The sequence below is a fragment of the Erinaceus europaeus genome, chromosome 1 (assembly GCF_950295315.1).
Source record: "Erinaceus europaeus chromosome 1, mEriEur2.1, whole genome shotgun sequence".
Taxonomy (NCBI): domain Eukaryota; kingdom Metazoa; phylum Chordata; class Mammalia; order Eulipotyphla; family Erinaceidae; genus Erinaceus; species Erinaceus europaeus.
The window spans coordinates 90,878,935-90,898,098 of NC_080162.1; the positions used below are offsets into that span (position 1 = coordinate 90,878,935).

A 19,164-nucleotide genomic window follows, 5' to 3' on the forward strand; every position below is an offset into this window, starting at 1 on the left:
ACTTGATATCAGCATATCAGTAGGTCCAGACTCACAAAAATTGGGCTTATGTACTACAGCCAGCTTTGTAACTAAATTCTTAAACACTCCTTTCTAAAAAGGGAAAATATATAAAAGCAAATCCAGCGTGCAATAGAGCTCATCCAGGAGGGTGCCTGCTTTGCTATGCCTGCAATCCAAGTCCAAGCTAGGGGAAGCTTCAGTGCTGTGGTGACAAGGAAAAATAAATAAGTAAAAAAGTATTCCCTAAGCACCTATTTCTGATCACGCTGACATTTTCTCACACATAACCCTTGAGCCTCCTCGGGTGTGAGGTGACTGGTGCTGCCGAAACCACACCTATTTTATAGGTGAAGAAAGTGAGGCATTGAGAAACGAAGTGACCTGTGTCAGGTCAGACTGCTGGTCAGAGGCCAAGCTGGGATTTCCAGAGCTCTCTGATGCTATAGTTCATGCTTCTTTCATGTGCATGGTGAATAAGAGGTTTTCTGGATAAGCTCTTGGCAGGAGTAGAAGCTGGAACAGAACCAGGAAGCAAGCAGCTCAGTGGAAGAGGACCTGTGGTTTTGGTGTGTGTTTCTGGGGTTGTAGGTTTGGCCCCCACTCAGGTCACTGCAGCCCCCACCCCAGCTGCCACTCTAATGGTCTCTCTTCCCACAGACGATGCTCACTGCCATCTCCATGAGTGCAATTGCCACCAATGGTGTCGTGCCTGGTAATGTCACTGGGGTTTTCTGCAGGGAGAGGTTCTGCCTAGCTAGGAGGGGACCTGGGAGTAGTTGGTTAATTTTATTTCTCTTACATTTGATAGGACAGAGAGAAAAAAGAGAGACAGAGACAGAGATAGAGAGACACTTGCACTACTGCTTCACTGCTCATTTACTGGGGGGGGGTGGGTCGGGGGTTGAACCCAGGTCCTTGAGCATGGTAATGTGTATGCTCAACCAGACCCCTCCAGGGTAGTCGGAAGGAGGGACAGTGTTCTGGGGTTTGGGCACCATCAGGACCCAAGAAAGGCAATATTGTAGACTTGGTAATGGGGCCTTACTGTTTGTGGGGGCAGGTGGAGAGGTGAGGAAGATGACTGCTGGTGTTGAACAGGGCACTCACTACAAGAGCTTCTCCTTTTGCCTGAGACCCTTCTCTCTGTCATCTTATTTTCTGAGCCATGACCTTCTTAGTAGGGTAATTAGCAACATGGTAATTAGTGCTGCAGAAGCCACTGAGAGCGCCTGGCTGGGTCTCTCACCAGACATGGGGAGGCAGCCTGGAAGAGCTGTGAGCTCCAGAATATTCCTCTTCCCATTTTTATCCATGACCTCCCCCCGTCTTGCCCTCCACAGCAGTCTGTCCCTTTCCAATCTTTTGCTGACTAGGTTTTAAATTTTTTTTCCTGCAGCTGGAGGCTCCTACTACATGATTTCTAGGTCTCTGGGCCCAGAGTTCGGGGGCGCTGTGGGCCTCTGCTTCTACCTGGGCACTACCTTTGCTGGGGCCATGTACATCCTGGGCACCATCGAAATCCTGCTGGTGAGAGGGGTCAAGGAGGAGGTGTGGGCTCCAGGGCTGTTAGTCATTCACTGGCACTTGCTGATACCTCCTGCGGGCCTAGCCATTCACAGAACTTACCACGCTGGGTTGGAAAGTCCTGGCTACCTGTTCATCTCTCCTGCTCTTGGTTTCCTTGAGGGCAGCACAGTGTCTAGTCTGCATCCTACTCTCCTTTCCGCCACCTGCCCCTCCCCCTCCAAGCCCAGAGTGGCATGTGGTGGACATCCAGTGGATACATGTGACCTGAAGAAGAATGAAGGACAGAGATGATAACTAAGGGTGTGTGTGTGTGTGTGTCTGTGTGTGTGTGTGTGTGTGTGTGTGTGTGTGTGTGTGTGTGAGAGAGAGAGAGAGAGATGGCTGAAATCAAATAAATGAAATGCCCAAAGGGAAATGCGATGTGGTTCTGCCTTTAAAGATCCCACAGTCTAGTTGGGGAGACAAGATACAGTAATTATGTAATGTGAACAGCTGCCATTGATCAGGCACCCACTGTGCTCTCAGCATAGTTCCAAGTGCTTTACAGTCATTAGCTTGAATCCTCATGAGGTTTCAGTCTTACCATGCCCGTTTTACAAATGAGAAGCTCAAAGAGGTGAATGACTCGCTCAAGGTCAATCAGCTACCACAGAAAATCAGTGTGGGGGCTGTCAGGCAGTAGCACAGTGGGTTAAGCGCACCGTGGTGCAAAGCACAAGGAATGGTCCAAGGATCCCGGTTCGAGACCCCTGGATCCCTACCTGCAGGGGAGTTGCTTCACAAGTGGTGAAGCAGGTCTGCAGGTGTCTATCTTTCTCTCCCCCTCTCTGTCTTCCCCTCCTCTCTCTATTTGTTTCTGTCTTATCCAACAATGACGACATCAATAATGATAATAATAACTACAACAATTAAAAAAAACAAGGGCAACAAAAGGGAATAAATAAATAAACAAATACTTTTTAAAAAGAAAAAAAAATCAGGGTGGGAATGATAGTCATGTCACACTGCGGCCACTGCTTTATGTGATCTCCTGCCTAGTGCCAGGGACTATGGTGAGTACTCTAGGAATGCTTGTTCTAGGGGCTGGATGGTCAGTGGATGGCGAAAGTGAAGGACATGAGGAAGCTGAGTAAAGAAGTCTGTCATACACAGTGACAGATGAGAAGAAATCAGGTCGCTGGGCAGCGTTTGAAGGAGATAGCTGCTGACTCCAGGCACCTGGAGGTGGTGGGGCCAAGTAAATATGTCTGGTGTATGAGGAAGTAGAGCTGATATTTCTCATACCATCTTGGACCTGTGGTCTGCAGTATATAGTTTTAAATTTGTATCCTCACAACTCTCCAGCAAATTAGACATCCTTATTTCATATAACGGAGAAAGCAGGATTCATAGAACTCAAGGAACAGGGGTAGAGGTATGATGCTGTGTCTTCCTGACACCCAAAACCTACTCATTTTTGTCTACATTGCCTTGGGGAACTAGAACTAAAAGATAGTGCAGCTTCTGGCTTTGGGCTGAATGAAAGAATAAGAGGACAGGGAGGATGCGTGGAGGGCTAAAGGACATGAGGAGCCAAATTATAAAAGAAGAATAATAAAACCCATGACTTAAAGACACTAGATCATTGAAAAGTTACTAGAAACAATCTGCCCACTGTTTACATTTGAACAGAATATCAAAGGATGTTAAAAAAAAAAAAGACACTTGCACATAGAAAATCACCAGTGACATGTTGGTGTATTTCCTTTTAGCTCTTGCTTTTCTATGTGACATATATTCTGTTGTGGTAGGCTATAACTCCATACATTTCCCTTAAGTAATTCAAAAGTCTCTTTATAAATATATATATGTGAAAATATCTTTTGTAAGAATATAAACATTAACCTAGTATTCCACCCACCTGCCCTGCCCTGCAATCTTCCTGAATGCTTAAAAATGTGAATAAAGGGGGGAGTCGGGCGGTAGCGCAGCGGGTTAAACGCACGTGGCGCTAAGCGCAAGAACCGGCTTAAGGATCCCGGTTCGAGCCCCCAGCTCCCCACCTGCAGGGGAGTCGCTTCACAGACGGTGAAGCAGGTCTGCAGGTGTCTGTCTTTCTCTCCCCCTCTCTGTCTTCCCCTCCTCTCGCCATTTCTCTCTGTCCTATCCAACAAAGACATAAATAACAATAATAACTACAATGATAAAACAACAAGGGCAACAAAAGGGAATAAATAAATAAATATTTTTAAAAATGTGAATAAAGCCAAATCCTATCTATACTATGTTTTTTCTTACATGAACATATGTATGATAAAGTTTAATTGATAAATTTTGCACATTAAGAGATCAACAATAATAAATCATAGTAAGATAGATGAATTATAATAATATAGCATACCAAAATTATATAATATTTCAACTTCAGTTGACCATAGGTAATTGAAAATGGAAAGGGGAAATTTTTGGTATAGAGGTTTTGAAAAAGATGTTCAAAGGTATGAAGACCATTTTCATTTTTTTATATTTTATTTATTTATTAATGAGAGGGATAGGAAAGAGAGAAAAAAACCAGACATCACTCTGGTGCATGTGCTGCTGGGGATTGAATTCAGGACCTCATGCTTGAGAGACCAATGTTTTATTCACTGTGCTACCTCCTGGACCACCATTTACATTTTTTAAAAGCTATTTTATTGATTACACATGAGGAAGTGTTTAGAGAGAAAGAGACAGACAGACAGAGAGAGAGGGAGGCCAGAGGACACTCTGGGACAAGTGGTGCTGGGGATTGAACCAGGAACCTCAGGAGTGTAAGCCCAGTCCTTTTCTAATTGAGTCATTTTTCCAGAAGCCAGTCACATTTTCATCATTTAGATGAATTATGATTAATATTTTGATGTAGCTACACAAATACAGGTATATGTACATATCACAAAATGATATAACGCAAGTTTTTATATAATGTAGCATGCATGGCTTTTTTCAGTCAGTTCATATAAATTCATTTAATCGTTTTTAGCAACTCCATAGTCTATATGAAAATATAATCATTGATTCACTGGCATAATAATGAATATCTAATTCTATCAGATATAGTAAAAGATGATAAAAATCATTAGGAATCATAAATGACGGCAAAAATAACATAAATTAAAAATTGCTCCTGACATTTTTGCAGTATCATTTTAAATGACTGTATAATAGTTTTTGCAGGGTAGATCAAACTTTCCTTAACCGTTTCTTTATTATTGAATGTCTTTTTCAGTCTTATTGCAACTATGTTGTGACAAGCATCTTTTTTTTTTCTTCCACCAAAGCTCTGACTGTACTTCAGATAGTTTCCTTGGGGATGATTCTCTGTTGGCTACTATTGGGCAACTCACAGACCTCCTTACCCCTTTCCACAGGCTTACCTCTTCCCAGCGATGGCTATTTTTAAAGCAGAAGATGCCAGTGGGGAGGCAGCAGCCATGTTGAACAATATGCGTGTTTATGGCACCTGTGTGCTCACCTGCATGGCCACCGTGGTATTTGTGGGCGTCAAATATGTCAACAAGTTTGCCCTTGTCTTTCTGGGTTGTGTCATCCTCTCCATCCTAGCCATTTATGCTGGGGTTATCAAATCTGCCTTCGATCCACCCAACTTCCCGTAAGTGCAGCTGCTATAAGCCCAGGGCACCACCCTTTTCTTCCCTGACCCAATTTTGGGGTCTTCATATTTGTCTCTGCCAACTCTCTTAGCTCCCATCTTTCAAAACCTTCATGGTTGTGGATTCAAAGAAAATTCTCTTGAGATGGAAGATGTCCCCTTGTTTGGGATCAATCACTTGAGGATAGGAGAATGTTTCTCGAGGTGGGCCTAATATCCCTTGTGATGATCAACTAACTGCTTGTTAGGTGTGAATTTAAGAAGAATTAGGTGGGGATGATTTCTGAAAGGATGAAATGTGTCAGGGAAACATTTTCTGGGATAGAACAACATCTTAGTGTTGAGCTTCTCTTTAATGGAAAAGGCCACAGAAGGGGAGGGGCAGGGCTCAGATCCCAGTTGGATCTGCCTCTCTCACTAGGACAAATCCAGAAGTACTATATAGGGCATGCACTGCCCATGGTGTTAAAAACATTGATTTCACTAAGGTTGTGGTTGTTTGCCCTGCTTGCATTTTAATATTCCTTTGGGGAGATTTGAAAAACATGGTTTCTGGACTCCTTCCCAATTAAATCAGAGCTTCTACATATGGGGTCCTGGTACCTGTGTTTTAGGCAAAATTTCCCTAGTGGCTCTATTGAGAAGTCAGGGCAAAGTTAGGTCTTTCCCCATCTTTCACCCTTTTTTCTCTCCCTAGAATCTGCCTCCTGGGGAACCGCACACTGTCTCGCCATGGCTTTGATATCTGTGCCAAGTTGGCTTGGGAAGGAAATGAGACAGTGACCACACAGCTCTGGGGCCTTTTCTGCTCCTCCCGCCTTCTCAACGCCACCTGTGATGAGTACTTCACCCGAAACAATGTCACAGAGATCCAGGGCATTCCTGGAGCTGCCAGTGGCCTCATCAAAGGTCTGGGGAAGGAAGAGGGCTGGTGTCCAGGAGCATTGTAGGATTTGTGGGTCACACAGTCAGGATTAAGAAATTCTTCTTGGCATTTAGTTAAAGTCAATCAGTTTTTAGCTGAGCACCTACTCTGGGATGCACTCTGTACTTGGCATCATGGAGGGGTGTAAATGAAATTTGAAAATCTCAACACATAGTGATCTATTTAACAAACTTTCACTAAGTACCTACTAAGTGCCTATCAGTGTGCCAAACACCAGCAACAAAACAAATAAACCACAATTCTCAGCCTCAAGGAATCTCATGGCAGAGACATATATATGAACAAATAAGTTGTGATATGCACAAATGTGCATTCAATAAGAAGAATTTCCTGGGGAGGGAAGTCCTACCTATAAGGTAGAAAGAGCTTCCTGAAGAGGTTTTTGAAGGACAAATAAGAGATTTTTCAGCTATACTAGGGGAATAAGGGAATTACAGGCAGAACAACAGTTTACCTAAAAGCATTCAGGCATGGATGAGCACATTGTGTTTGTCCAACCACAGCTAATTTGGTATGACTGGGACATAAAGTACAAAGGAAGGAGGAGTAAGAAATGATGTTGGAGAGGTTGGTATGAGCAAGACTGTGGCAGGCCTTGGAAGCCATGTTGAAGAGTTTGGTCTATGTCCATCAAAGGGTTTCAATAAGGGAGGGACGTGGTCAGATGATCATTTCTGAACGTTCACTTTGGTGCTAATGTCGATAGGCTAAAAGGGGGAGAGCCTGGAGGCAGAGAGTCCAGGAAGAAGCTGAAGTCAAGTTCAGGTGAGAGATAATGGTTTTCTGCCTTGGAGTGATGTCAGTGGGAATGGAGCAGCTGTTCTGCACACTTTGCCCTTCCAGGAACATGTGGTTATGTCTGGAGACAACTTTGTTTTTCACAATTGGAGGGCTACAACTTAGTGTGTAGAGGCTAGAATATTGCTAAGTGTCACAATTGCTACAAGGACAGGCTTCCACAGCAAAGAATTCTCTGACTCAGCATATCAATGGTGCCCAAGAAGAAGAACCCTGGAAATAAGAGATGGTGCATATTCAATAAATATTAAGAGTAGTAGTGGATGGATAGGGGTTGAAACTGCATTTGAAATGGAGATGGGGAGAGGAAGCCGTCAGAGCAATGCCAAAGTGTCTGAATTGTAGGAAAGGAGCTGGTTTGGGTGGGCAGTGGGGTCAATTTGGGATATGCTGATTCAGTCTGAGATCTTTTTATGTCTACTTACATCCTCTAGACTAGACTGTTTGAGGGTAGGGAATAGATCTGATTCCTATGCAGAACCCCTGCATGTAGTCTGGCACAAACCAAAACTTTGAGAAATGTTGGTGAAACTGAAAGGTGTTGGGAGAATGACAGGTGGTTGACCATGGCCCTCTCTTTGCCCACATAATCTCCTGGCTCCCGTACTCTGGCACCCTGATTTCTGGTCTTCCTTCTGAACATCCCGTCTCCCTTACAGAGAACCTCTGGAGCTCTTACCTGACCAAGGGAGTGATTGTGGAGAAGCGTGGCATGTCCTCAGTGGACTCATTAGAGAGCACCCCAGTTGACATGGACCACCCTTATGTCTTCAGTGATATGACCTCCTACTTCACTCTACTGGTTGGCATCTACTTCCCCTCTGTAACAGGTAAAGGATAACACAGAGAGGGAGGACACTGCTTGGGAGTGAGAAGCAAAGAGTGAATAATAATGCAGAGAATTTCTTAGACCATCAACTCCATTGTGTAGGCAGGAGCTAACGATTCCATTCTTGTTGAACAGATGAGGGCACTAAGGCCAAGAGAAGTTATATAACACAATGAAGTTCTCACTACCAGGACTACATCCCAGGCTTCCTGACTCTGAAATTGGTGTGCCTGTCTTCTTGCTTCCTGTTCTAGCTCCTAGCTACTTTTCTGTTTACAGGGATCATGGCTGGCTCTAACCGCTCTGGAGATCTGCGGGATGCCCAGAAGTCAATTCCCACTGGCACCATCCTGGCCATCGCCACGACCTCTGCTGTCTGTATCCTAAATTGCTGGACTGGGGCCACCAGGGGTAGAGAGAGCTTGAGGGAGGGCAGGTGAAGCCCCTGCCTTACCTGGCTGGCTTGGGAGTACTGGAGAGGAAGGGGAAGGCCACTGTGAGGATTCTCCTTGACTCTGCTGCAGACATCAGCTCCGTTGTTCTGTTTGGGGCCTGCATTGAGGGTGTTGTCTTGCGGGACAAGTAAGTCAGGGAATTAAGTCTGATCCTATTTAGGGGGGTGAGCATAGAGGGCTGAGTTCTAGGAAGCAGATTTAGCAGAGGGTGGTACAGCTGTTCAAGGATTCTAGTGAGGGTGAATCACAAGGGATTGCTTGCAAACTCATCTTTTTATGATTTATTTCATTGTTCTCATGTCATTCTAGCTTAAACAGCCTGGATACTGCCTCACTTTCTTTAGAATAATGATCCTCGTGGAGGGTAGATAGCAAAATAGTTATGCAAACAGTTATGCATGAAAATGCCTGAGGCTCCAAAGTCCCAGGTTCAATCCCCCACACCACCATAAGCCAGAGCTGAAGAGTGCTCTGGTTTAAAAAAAAAAAAAAAAATTAAAAAAAGAATAATGATCCTTTTGTGTTTATTTAAAATGCATTAATTTATTCAATATTTACTAGATATGCCTGTGCTAGTCATGGTCCTGGGAGGGACATAGAAATACAACCTGTGATTTTTGTCCTGGAGGAGATCATTAGAGGACAGTAACCATACTTGTCAGCAGACTTGAAATGCAAATCATGAGAGTGGTGGTAAAATGGAACAAAGGGGCTAAAGAAGCCCTTAGAAGATTGTGGACTGCTTTGCTGAGGAGGTGTTGAAAGTGCCACTGTAGGGTGGAGTAGATAGCATAATGGTTATGCAAAGAGACTCTCATGACTGAGCCTCCAGTCCCAGGTTCAATCCCCCATAAAAAAAGAAAGAAAGAGAGAAAGAAAGAAAGTATCCACTGCGATACATTATTTATCTATCTATCTATCTATCTATCTATCTATCTATTTATTTATTTATTTATGATTTTAAACTACAGCACTGATCAGTTCTGGCTTCTGGTAGTGTATAGGATTGAACCTGGGACTTAGGAACCTCAGGCATAAAAGTCCTTTTGCATAATAATAGTTATACTATCTCCCCCCACCCTACTAATTTATTTTTTAACCTTTTAAAATTATGTATTTGTTTTTTTAATTAAAATTAATTAATTTTCCCTTTTCTTGCCCTTGTTGTTTTTCATTGTTGTTATGGTTATTATTGTAGTTGTTATTGATGTCATTGTTGGATAGGACAGAGAGAAATGGAGAGAGGAAGGGAAGACAGAGAGGGGGAGAGAAAGATAGACACCTGCAGACCTGCTTCACTTCCTGTGAAGCCACTCCCCTACAGGTGGGGAGGCGGGGCTTGAACCGGGATCCTTATGCAGGTTCTTTTGCTTTGCGCCAAAATTATTTATTTATTAATGAGAGAGAGAGAAGGAAAACCAGATCATCACTTTGGCTCATGAGATGTCAGTGACTGAACCTGGGCCTCATGTGTGCCAACTGGTGTGTGTGTGTGTGTGTGTGTGTGTGTGTGTGTGTGTGTGTGTGTGTGTACGTGTGCATGTTTGTACATATTTGTCATTTCCAGGGCTTCACCACTCCTGGCTGGATTTTTTTTTTTTTCAGATAGAGGCAGAGAAGCAGAGAGAGAGAGGGAAAGAAGCCACAATATCAAAGCTGCCTCCAAAGTAGTGGGGGCTTGAACCTGGGTCTCATGTATGGCAAATCAGGCTCATTACACAAGTGAGTCACTTTACTAGCTAACAAGCTGTTATTTTTTTAAATTTTAAAATATTTATTTATTTACTTATTTTTATTGTTCCAGGGTATTTTCATTGTACTGGAGCTTGGTGCCTATGCTATGGCTGCTCCCAATGGTCAATTTCCTTTTCCTTCTTTTTTTTTAAAATTATCTTTATTTATTTATTGGATAGAGGCAGCCAGAAATCGAGAGGAAAGGGGGGATAGAGAGGAAGAGAGACAGAGAGACATCTGCAGCCCTGCTTCAATGCTTATGAAGTTTTCCCTTGCAGGTGGGGACCAGGGACTTGAACCTGGGTCCTTGCACACTATAATATGTGTGCTATACCAGGTGCGCCACCACCCAGCCCCTCTTTTTTTTTTTCTTTTATTTCATAGGATAGAAATTTATAGGGAAGTAGGAAATAGGGAGAGAGAGAGAAAAAAAAAGAGACACACTTGCAGCACTGCTTCCCTACTTGTGAAGTTTTCCTCCTGCAGGTAAGGACTTAAACCCAAGTCTTTGCACATGGTAATGTTTGTGCTCTATCAAGTGTGCCACCTCATGATCCCATAGTCTATTTATTTATTGAGAGAAGAAGAGATAATGGGAGAGAAAAAGAGAGAGGCACCAGAGCACGAGCAGTTCTCGGGTTAAAACGTGCAATTTCTGTGTTCCACCCATTGAGTACCTACCAGAGCACTTTCCTCCCCATTTTAAATGGTGAGTAGTGATCACTTTGGTCCCTGGGAGAAGGGAGTGCATTCCAGCAGTGGAGTGGAGATATACAAATAAAAGTAAAGGAAAGAAGTGTGTGTGTGTGTGTGTGTGTGTAGCAGACCAAACATCTAGAGCACACGTTTTCAAAGAGCAGGTGCACATACAACCAGCCAGGGGAGGTCAGTAGGAGGCCCTATCAGAAATCAGTTTTGGTTGCATCAGTGACTTCTACAAAGTGGATAATGGTGGTTGTGAGGCTGGAACCTAGGCTGGAGCCAGTTCTGGAGCCCTGGTTTCCCAGTGCTGGGAAATGAGCCCTATTTTACGAAAAATGGGGGGAAAACCTGGAGAGTTTGAAGCAATGGAATGACTTGGTCAAGTGGATTATTTGCATATATGCCACCTGTTAACTTTTAGAGCCACTTAACCTCTGACTATCTCATCACATTTAATTGTTAACCTCTCACAAGACTGCTAGGGATTTGACAGGGCATCCAGTATAACTTTCCCCAGACTCTTGATATCTCCCACAACAACCTACCTGAACATGCCTCTGCTTTTACCCCTACAGGGGAGAACTCTCTGTCCTTTCTGAGGCAGCAGCTCCCATTTTAAGACAGTGTGTCATTATTGGAACATTTCTTTTTTTTTTTTCCTTCTTCTTTCCGTGTGTGTGTGTGTGTGTGTGTGTGTGTGTGTGTGTGTGTGTGTGTTAGGGCTTCATCACCCTGGTCTGACTTTTTCAGACAGAAAGGGGTGGGGGAAAAGGAGTGAGACAGAAAGAGCAACACTGAAGCTTCCCTAGTGCTTTAGGAACTGGCTTGAACCTGGGTCATACACATCATCATATTTTCTCACAGGACTACTTCATCAACCCACAACATTGTTTTCTTTCATTCATACCACACATAATATCAGCTTACAGTGGAGTCATTGTTCAGATGGAGACACTGAAGTTCTGACAGGTTAAGAGATATATTTCTGGCTATTTCTATCCAATAAATAAAAGTAAATAAGTGATTAAAAAATTCAAAAGTGGTACGGGAGGTGGAGCAACGGATAATGCATTGGACTCTCAAGCAGGAGGTCTTGAGTTCAGTCCCCGGCAGCACATGTACCAGAGTGATGTCTGGTTCTTTCTCTCTCCTGTCATTTTTCATAAATAAATAAATAAAATATTTTTAAAAATTAAAAAAATGGGAAGTTGGGCGGTAGCACAGTGGGTTAAGCACACATGGCGTGAAGTACAAGGACAGGTGTCAGGATCCTGATTTGAGCCCCCAGCTCCCCACCCACAGGGTGGGGTGTTCCCTCACAAGCGGTGAAGCGGGTCTGCAGGTGTCTATCTTTCTCTCCCCCTCTGTCTTCCCCTCCTCTCTCCATTTCTCTCTGTCCTATCCAACAACAAAGACAGCAATAACAACAGTAACAATAATAACAATAGCGATAAACAAAGGCAACAAAAGGGAAAAACAAAAAAAAAATTAAATGTACCTGCTAATAAGGAATGTTAAAAAAATATGTGCTCAGGATAGCATTATATTAAATAGCTGGCTGTTTTCTAGTATCCCCATGTTTCCTCCTTTTATCTTTTGAACAATCATATGGAACAGGCTTACAATGACCCTCATTTCATGGCTGAGAAAACTGAGGCCAGGGAGGTCATAGAAGACGCCTGCGGTCACACAGAAAGTGTCCAGAACATTTGGGGCTTTGTCCTCCCCACTGCCCCTACAGAGTCTTCCCCAGTGGCAGGAATACAGTTGGTGTGGGATGCCTGCTCTGGATATTCAGATGGCCTTGCTTACCCAGCAACACCTGTCCTCTTCTTGCTTCATTCCAGGTTTGGTGAAGCTGTGAATGGCAACCTGGTGGTGGGCACACTGGCCTGGCCATCCCCCTGGGTCATTGTCATTGGATCCTTCTTTTCTACATGTGGGGCTGGACTGCAGAGCCTCACAGGGGCCCCACGCCTGCTGCAGGCCATCTCCCGGGATGGTATAGTGCCATTCCTGCAGGTCAGTGTGGGGAGGACAGCGCAGCCTTTGTACCTGCCATGAAGGTCTTGCCCAGAGAGGCTGCACAGGGCCACACCAGCCTTGAATGTCCTCCTGGGGCATTTCCTCATTGTGCTGTTAAGGAGAAAGATGAGTGTCTCATTTAGGATCTGGTACCTGCTCAGTGCTATCTCTTTGGACAGACTTGTCTGTTCTTCGGGGGAAAAACAAATGGTTCTTCTTTGTGGAGTGATTCTGCAAGGACTCAGGGAGGCTGTCTGAAAGCAACAAAAGGGTGACTTTATCTATGCTTAGGAGAAGACTAAGGCGGCACAGCCATGGCTGCTTGCTGGCCTCTTGTAACTCCTTTCTCAGTGGTTCCATGGGAACTTCCTGTCCCCTTCAGGGATTGTTTGACCTTTATTGCACTGGGGGTACAAGTGTTGTATATGGGGGGTGGTGGTGGGAAGGAAGAGATGCAGCAAAATCCTGGTGTCCAGTTTGGATAGGAAATTTCCTAATAACCCCTTGGGGCCTCTCGGGGATGAAGAATATAGACTTTCCTCCTTACCTCCTTACTGCTTAGTGGCCTCCTGCCTCTACCACACTGGTCTGTGGGAGGTGAGTGGAGGCGAGAGATAGGAAGCCTCTAATGTTTCAGGATTCCATGATGGTTTCTCTGTCCCCAGGTTTTTGGCCATGGCAAAGCCAACGGGGAGCCCACATGGGCCTTGCTCCTGACTGCCTGCATCTGCGAGATTGGCATCCTCATTGCCTCCCTCGATGAGGTCGCTCCCATCCTCTCCATGTGCGTGCTAGCTTCTTGACTTGCCTTCCAGCTCTGAGGGTCTCTCTGCCTGGTTCCTCTAGCTGTGATTCTGGGCGGCCCGCTTTAACATTCCCCATGTCACAGAAGTCTGTGCTTTGCTTTATGGAGATTCTTCCCAGAGGGAAGATCTGGTCTTTGAATTACTCCAAAGCACCAGGACATGATTTGGTCACCTCCCTGGTTCCTTTTTCCCTCTCCCTCTGTCTTTCCCAATTTCTCCTCCTGCCTCCCCTTACATCTATGTCTCTCCTGGAGCCTTTCTGTGTTCTAGGTTCTTCCTGATGTGCTACATGTTTGTGAATCTGGCCTGTGCGGTACAGACGCTGCTAAGGACACCCAACTGGAGGCCACGGTTTCGCTATTACCACTGGTGGGTGCTGTGTTCCTCTCTCTCCACCCCAGAAATCATCACTATCTCATTTACCCCTGAATCCCAACCTCACCCTAGTCCATCCTCTTCAGGTTTAAGGACCCAAAATTTGAAGTGCCTCACTTTCTCCAGCGTTTGTAGTCAAATTAGTATCAGGAAGGGTCTTCTTGTCACAAATAATAATTTGACATAATATAAACAGTCCCAGCCCAGTCTCTCTCCAGCTCAGCATGCTCAACACCTTCTAGTCCAGATGAGGAAATCTCAGTCTCTTCAGATGTGAGACGGGAAGACAACCTCACCAACTTTATGGGACCCTAGAGAGCGTTACAGTGCTTGGTGCATGGAGTTGCTTATTGAATGGGAGATTCTGATAATTTTTCTTAATGCCTCTTCACCCTCATCGTAGACCTCTTCACCCTCATCGTAGGAATGATTATACTTGTTCTAGAAACAGGAAAATAATCTTAAATTGGGGAAAGGGTTGGCCCGAGGTTACTAAGCAAGACTATGGTGCAACTGGACTAGAGCTGGGCTGCTGGACTAGGACTGATCAGTGCCAGTTACCTCTTCCTGGGGGTTCCCCTTGCCCCCAACTCTCCCTAAAGACCCTAGCTTCAGATCCAGTTCAACAGGTTTGGCAGGGTCTAAGATACTAGAAAGGGAAAGTGATCAAGGCATTAAGTGGGGTGAGACCTTCACCTGAAAGGTTTCTATCCTGTGGTGCTCATAGAGGCAACAAGGTGGGCTTCCTTACACCTGGCCATAGTCTTCTAGATCTTATCAATATCCCACCCCATCTAGTTGCATGAGCCCAGCACCAAGGATACCCCTGTCAGGAATCAGAGACTTTGTTTTATTCCCACTGTCCAGGACACTTTCCTTCCTGGGAATGAGCCTCTGCCTGGCCCTTATGTTCATCTGCTCCTGGTACTATGCCCTGGTGGCCATGCTCATTGCTGGGCTCATCTACAAGTATATTGAGTACCGAGGGTAAGTGTGGAAGTGGGAAGACTGCAGAAAAGGAGATGGAGGGTTGAGAGGAGCAAGGAGGAAAGAGGGGTGATGGGTAGCTGGAAATTAGCTGGAGATGAGGCAGGGAGTTAAAGAATGGGGTCAGAGGAAGGGAGGAGCGGGTGAAGGTTAGGGTTGAAATGTTAGGGGTAGAGCAGAGGGAGGGTTCGAAGCTTTGAGAGATGCACAGGGATGGTGGGAGAGTGGGTTAAGAAGTGGTTTCCCAAGGAAACAGCCAAGGCTAGACTGAATCGAGTGCCAGGAAGGACAAGTATGTACTTTGTGGGCATCCCCTGGCTCTGCCTGGAGCAGCCCCATCAATGTGGATATTTTTCCTTGACCCCGGTACCCAGGGCAGAGAAGGAGTGGGGTGATGGGATCCGAGGCCTGTCTCTCAGTGCTGCTCGTTATGCTCTTTTGCGTCTAGAAGAAGGACCCCCGCACACCAAGAACTGGAGGTCAGTGGTAGGGACCATGCTGAGGGTTGGGTGCAGGGAGGAAGGGAACAGGGCCTGACTACTCACTTGTTTTTTTTCCCCCAAGTGGTGCTCCCATCACAGCCATGTGTCCTTCCCCTCTCTTCCTTGAAGCTCAGCCTCCTCTGAACCCTCTCACTGATCCTTTGCAGCCTTGACCCCTCATTCATCTCCCTTAGGTTCACTTTGCCAAGAGTAAGGTTTGGAACTCTACATTATGCACATTTTAGGACATATAGGAGCTCATTGGCTTGCCTATTATACTGGAGTTTCCACTATCTGGTCTATTATTTCATTAGACCAGGGATTTGTATTATTTGTCTGAAGTCTCAAGTGTGTAGCACAGGGTCTCTAGCCCAGAGTCAGTGCTTAGAGAATACTGCTGAATTGCTGGGTGGCTGGGTGGCTGGGATTGTTAAATGAATAAGGAAATGAATGGCTAAACATTTTGGTAGATGGCTAAGTGTATGTGTGCTTGGGAGGGTTGTTAGGAGCAAAATGGATATGTGAATGGATGGTGGTAGGTGGTGTGAATAATTGAGTGAATAATACATGTGTAGGTATATGAATATGGATAGGAGTGGATGAATGAAGGATGAAATAGATGGGTGGGTGTTTGAATGGATGGATGCATGCGTGAGATGGATGGAGAGATAAGTGAGTGGGTAGGTGGATGGGTACATGGATGGATGGATGGATATTTAGAAGGACTGATGAATGGGGGAGGGGAATGGGTGGCTATTAGTGAAGTCACCACTGAATGGTGGGTGAGAGCATAGCAGGTAGTGGTTGGGTAGGCTGTGAACGGATCATATGACCCTACACCCTCTTCAGGCCACAACTGCTGGTGCTGGTGCGTGTGGACCAAGACCAGAATGTGGTACACCCACAGCTGCTCTCGTTGACCTCCCAGCTCAAGGCAGGGAAGGGACTGACCATTGTGGGCTCTGTTCTTGAGGGAACCTTTCTGGACAACCATCCCCAGGCCCAGCGGGCTGAGGAGGTGAGCAGACTCTGGGGGTGGGGGCACTAGGGAGACAATCCTTGCCCCTCACATTTTCCTTCCTTTCTGTCTTTGAGACAAAAAGGGCACAGGATATTCTGAGTTTCCTCTTAAAACTCACCTTACAGAACAAAATGCTGCCAAAGCCAGAAGGGTCCATTTTATGGATGAGGAAGCCAAGGTTTAGAGAAGTCAGGTAATTTGTCAGGACAGAAAACCAAGACTCAGATTAGGACTGCTTGACTCCTACTCCAGACTCATTCCTGCCAAAGTATATGTTTTCACGTATACACAAAGTTTTCACATTTGTGTATTTAAAACAAACAATTTTAAATTTTATTTATTTATTTATTATTGGATAGAGTCAGAGAGGAATTTGGTGGTGGGAGATAGAGAAGTAGAGAGACAGAGGGACACCTGCAACCCTGCTTCACCACTTGTGAAGCTTTCCCCCTGCAGGTGGGGACCAGGGCCTTGAACCTGACCCTTATGCACTGTAATGTGTAGTGCTTAACCAGGTCTGCCACCTGGTTATTACTGGGGCTGTGTGTCTGCACATCAAGTCCACTGCTTTTGGAAACAATTCTCCCCTGTATTTTCTCTTTCCTTTATTCTGATAGAGAGAAAGAGAAACAGAAGATGAGAGAGAGAGAGAGAGAGAGAGAGAGAGAGAGAGAGAGGCGCACTATATCACTGCTCCACTGCTCATGAAACATCCCTCCTGCAGGTGGGAACTGGGGGCCTGAACCTGGGTCCTTCCACATGGTAACCTGTGTGCTCTACCGGGTCCTGTCCACCTTTTTTTTAAAAATAAAGATTAATTTTATTTACTACTTATTAGAGGGAGGTTCACATGAGATAGAGAGAGAGCCAGACAAACTGCAGCACCACTTTGGTATATGGGGCTTGAACCAGGACCTTTTCCTAACTACACCAGTGTATTCTTTTGGTCCTCACACCACGTGGAATCAGCAGGGTGGGTGTCCACATCTAGCAGAGGAAGAAATTGAGGCCCAGAGAGTGAAAGCAACTTGCTGAATGTCTGCGGACATAGTTGGGCCTTTGAACTGGAGCACTGGCCTGGGTCACCTGCTTTTGTCTCCAGCTGCAGGTCCCCACTCACAGAGCAGTGTAGGCAGTGTAGAAGTCTAGGCAGGGGGAGTCAGGTGGTAGTGCAGCAGGTTAAGCGCACGTGGTGCAAAGCACAAGGACCGGTGCTAAGGATGCCAGTTCAAGCCCTGCAGGCAGTCCCTTCACAAGGGATGAAGCAGGTCTGCAGGTATCTATTTTTCTCTCTCCCTCTCTCTCCTTCTCTGGGGAAGATGTCTTCCCCATCTCTCTCCATTTCTCTCTGTCCTATCCAACAACGATGACATCAATAACAACAATAATAATAACTACAGCAATAAAACAATAAGGGCATCAAAAGGAAATACATAAATTAAAAACAAGAAAGTCTAGGCAGGGAGAGTCTACATTAAGCAATCCTAACAGGAGCCTGGAACCTGATGGGCAGCAGAGGAAATGGCTTATATCTGCAGTCTTGGCCTCTTCCACCCCCCCAACCCCCCCCCCCCCCCGACTGTGCTAGAAGTAGAAAGAAGAGAAGCAGATTAAAGAGGTGAGGTTAGACAGGGGAGGGGCAGGCCCTAATGACTCGTGACAGTTTCTACTTCTGCTTCACTAGGGCGTTCACACTAATCTGTCAGGGCCCAGAGCTGGAGGCCTCGACTGATCAGTTTGATTCTGTGTGCTGCAGCTGAGATGTGCTGGGCCATTGGCACTGGCCTAGGCACGGGGTCATAGAGATGTGTGAGACCAAACCTGTCTTCAAGGTGTCCACAGGGAAGTGAAGGAAGATAGGATATGCAGTCTTAACCCTGCATGATGCTGATAGATGCTTTGTTAGTGTTCACAGCATCAGAATAATCGTATGGTTGAGTACTTACAATTATCTTTAAGCAGTACACTAAGTCTATTCCTGCTTCATGTCATGTGATTGTTCCTACCCCTAAATGAGGTGGCTGCCCTGATCCCCACCTGACAGATGAGAAAACCAAGGCTCAGAGGGTTAGGTGACTGGTCCAGTGTTGCACAGCCAAGAGGTGACAGAGATAAGGATGGAAATACTCTGTGACACAGAAGTGGTAGATAGTATGGGGTTGGAGTTGGACCCCTGGGATTGAAAACTCTATAGTGACATCCATTAGTTGTGTGGCCTTAATCAAGTCTTAACTGCTCTAAGCCCCAATTTCCTCATCTATGAAATGAGAGCAATAGGAATACTTTCCTTGCAGTGCAGCTTGAAAGTGCACTGAAAAGGCTTCTCATTATGATCACTTTTGAAAATCGTCCAAAAAAAATTGTTTGGCCATGGAGGGGGGCCAGGTTTCATTCTGACAGATGGTATCTAAATAAGGTGAACATCTGAATTGGACCAGCCTGGGTGTCATATACAACAGGAGGGCAGTGTTAGAGTGCTCACTGGGGGATTGTGTCAGCAGTGTGAAGAACTTTGATTGGTCAGTAAGTCATGGGGGGGTGGTCATAGATGATGGGGGGCATGCAGGATTCTGGTGCTGAGGGTTGACACAGAGCTGAGCTTCAGGAAGATTGGTGTGGCAGCCAAGGAAAGTGCTCAGCTGCTAGAGTACAAGACTTGCATATCTGAGGCTCCTGGTTCAATCCCTGGTGTTCCCTGTACTGGAGTGGCACTCCGGTTCCTCTCTCCCTCTCTTTCATGTGAAAGTCTCTCTTTATCACATATGAAATAAGTGACTAAGGAAGATTGAGATGAATAGGAAGGGAGAGGTGGGAGGTAAGGAGGCTGTAAGTGACACAGATGC

General features: G+C 45.4%; 1 protein-coding gene across 4 annotated transcripts in view; it reads left to right on the forward strand.

Moving 5' to 3' along the window:
• The window catches only part of SLC12A5 (solute carrier family 12 member 5), a 44,964-nt gene that overhangs the window by 18,140 nt on the left and 7,660 nt on the right, over positions 1-19,164 (forward strand). For all 4 annotated transcript variants that reach the window (XM_007533052.3, XM_016192556.2, XM_060190918.1 and 1 more), the window contains exons 5-17: positions 661-715; positions 1,400-1,530; positions 4,920-5,161; positions 5,859-6,070; positions 7,565-7,735; positions 8,014-8,112; positions 8,259-8,316; positions 12,473-12,647; positions 13,316-13,434; positions 13,727-13,825; positions 14,699-14,818; positions 15,193-15,297; positions 16,150-16,318. In XM_007533052.3, the coding sequence (XP_007533114.1) occupies positions 661-715; positions 1,400-1,530; positions 4,920-5,161; positions 5,859-6,070; positions 7,565-7,735; positions 8,014-8,112; positions 8,259-8,316; positions 12,473-12,647; positions 13,316-13,434; positions 13,727-13,825; positions 14,699-14,818; positions 15,193-15,297; positions 16,150-16,318 (1,755 nt within the window). The remainder of the gene's footprint in view (positions 1-660; positions 716-1,399; positions 1,531-4,919; positions 5,162-5,858; positions 6,071-7,564; positions 7,736-8,013; positions 8,113-8,258; positions 8,317-12,472; positions 12,648-13,315; positions 13,435-13,726; positions 13,826-14,698; positions 14,819-15,192; positions 15,298-16,149; positions 16,319-19,164) is intronic.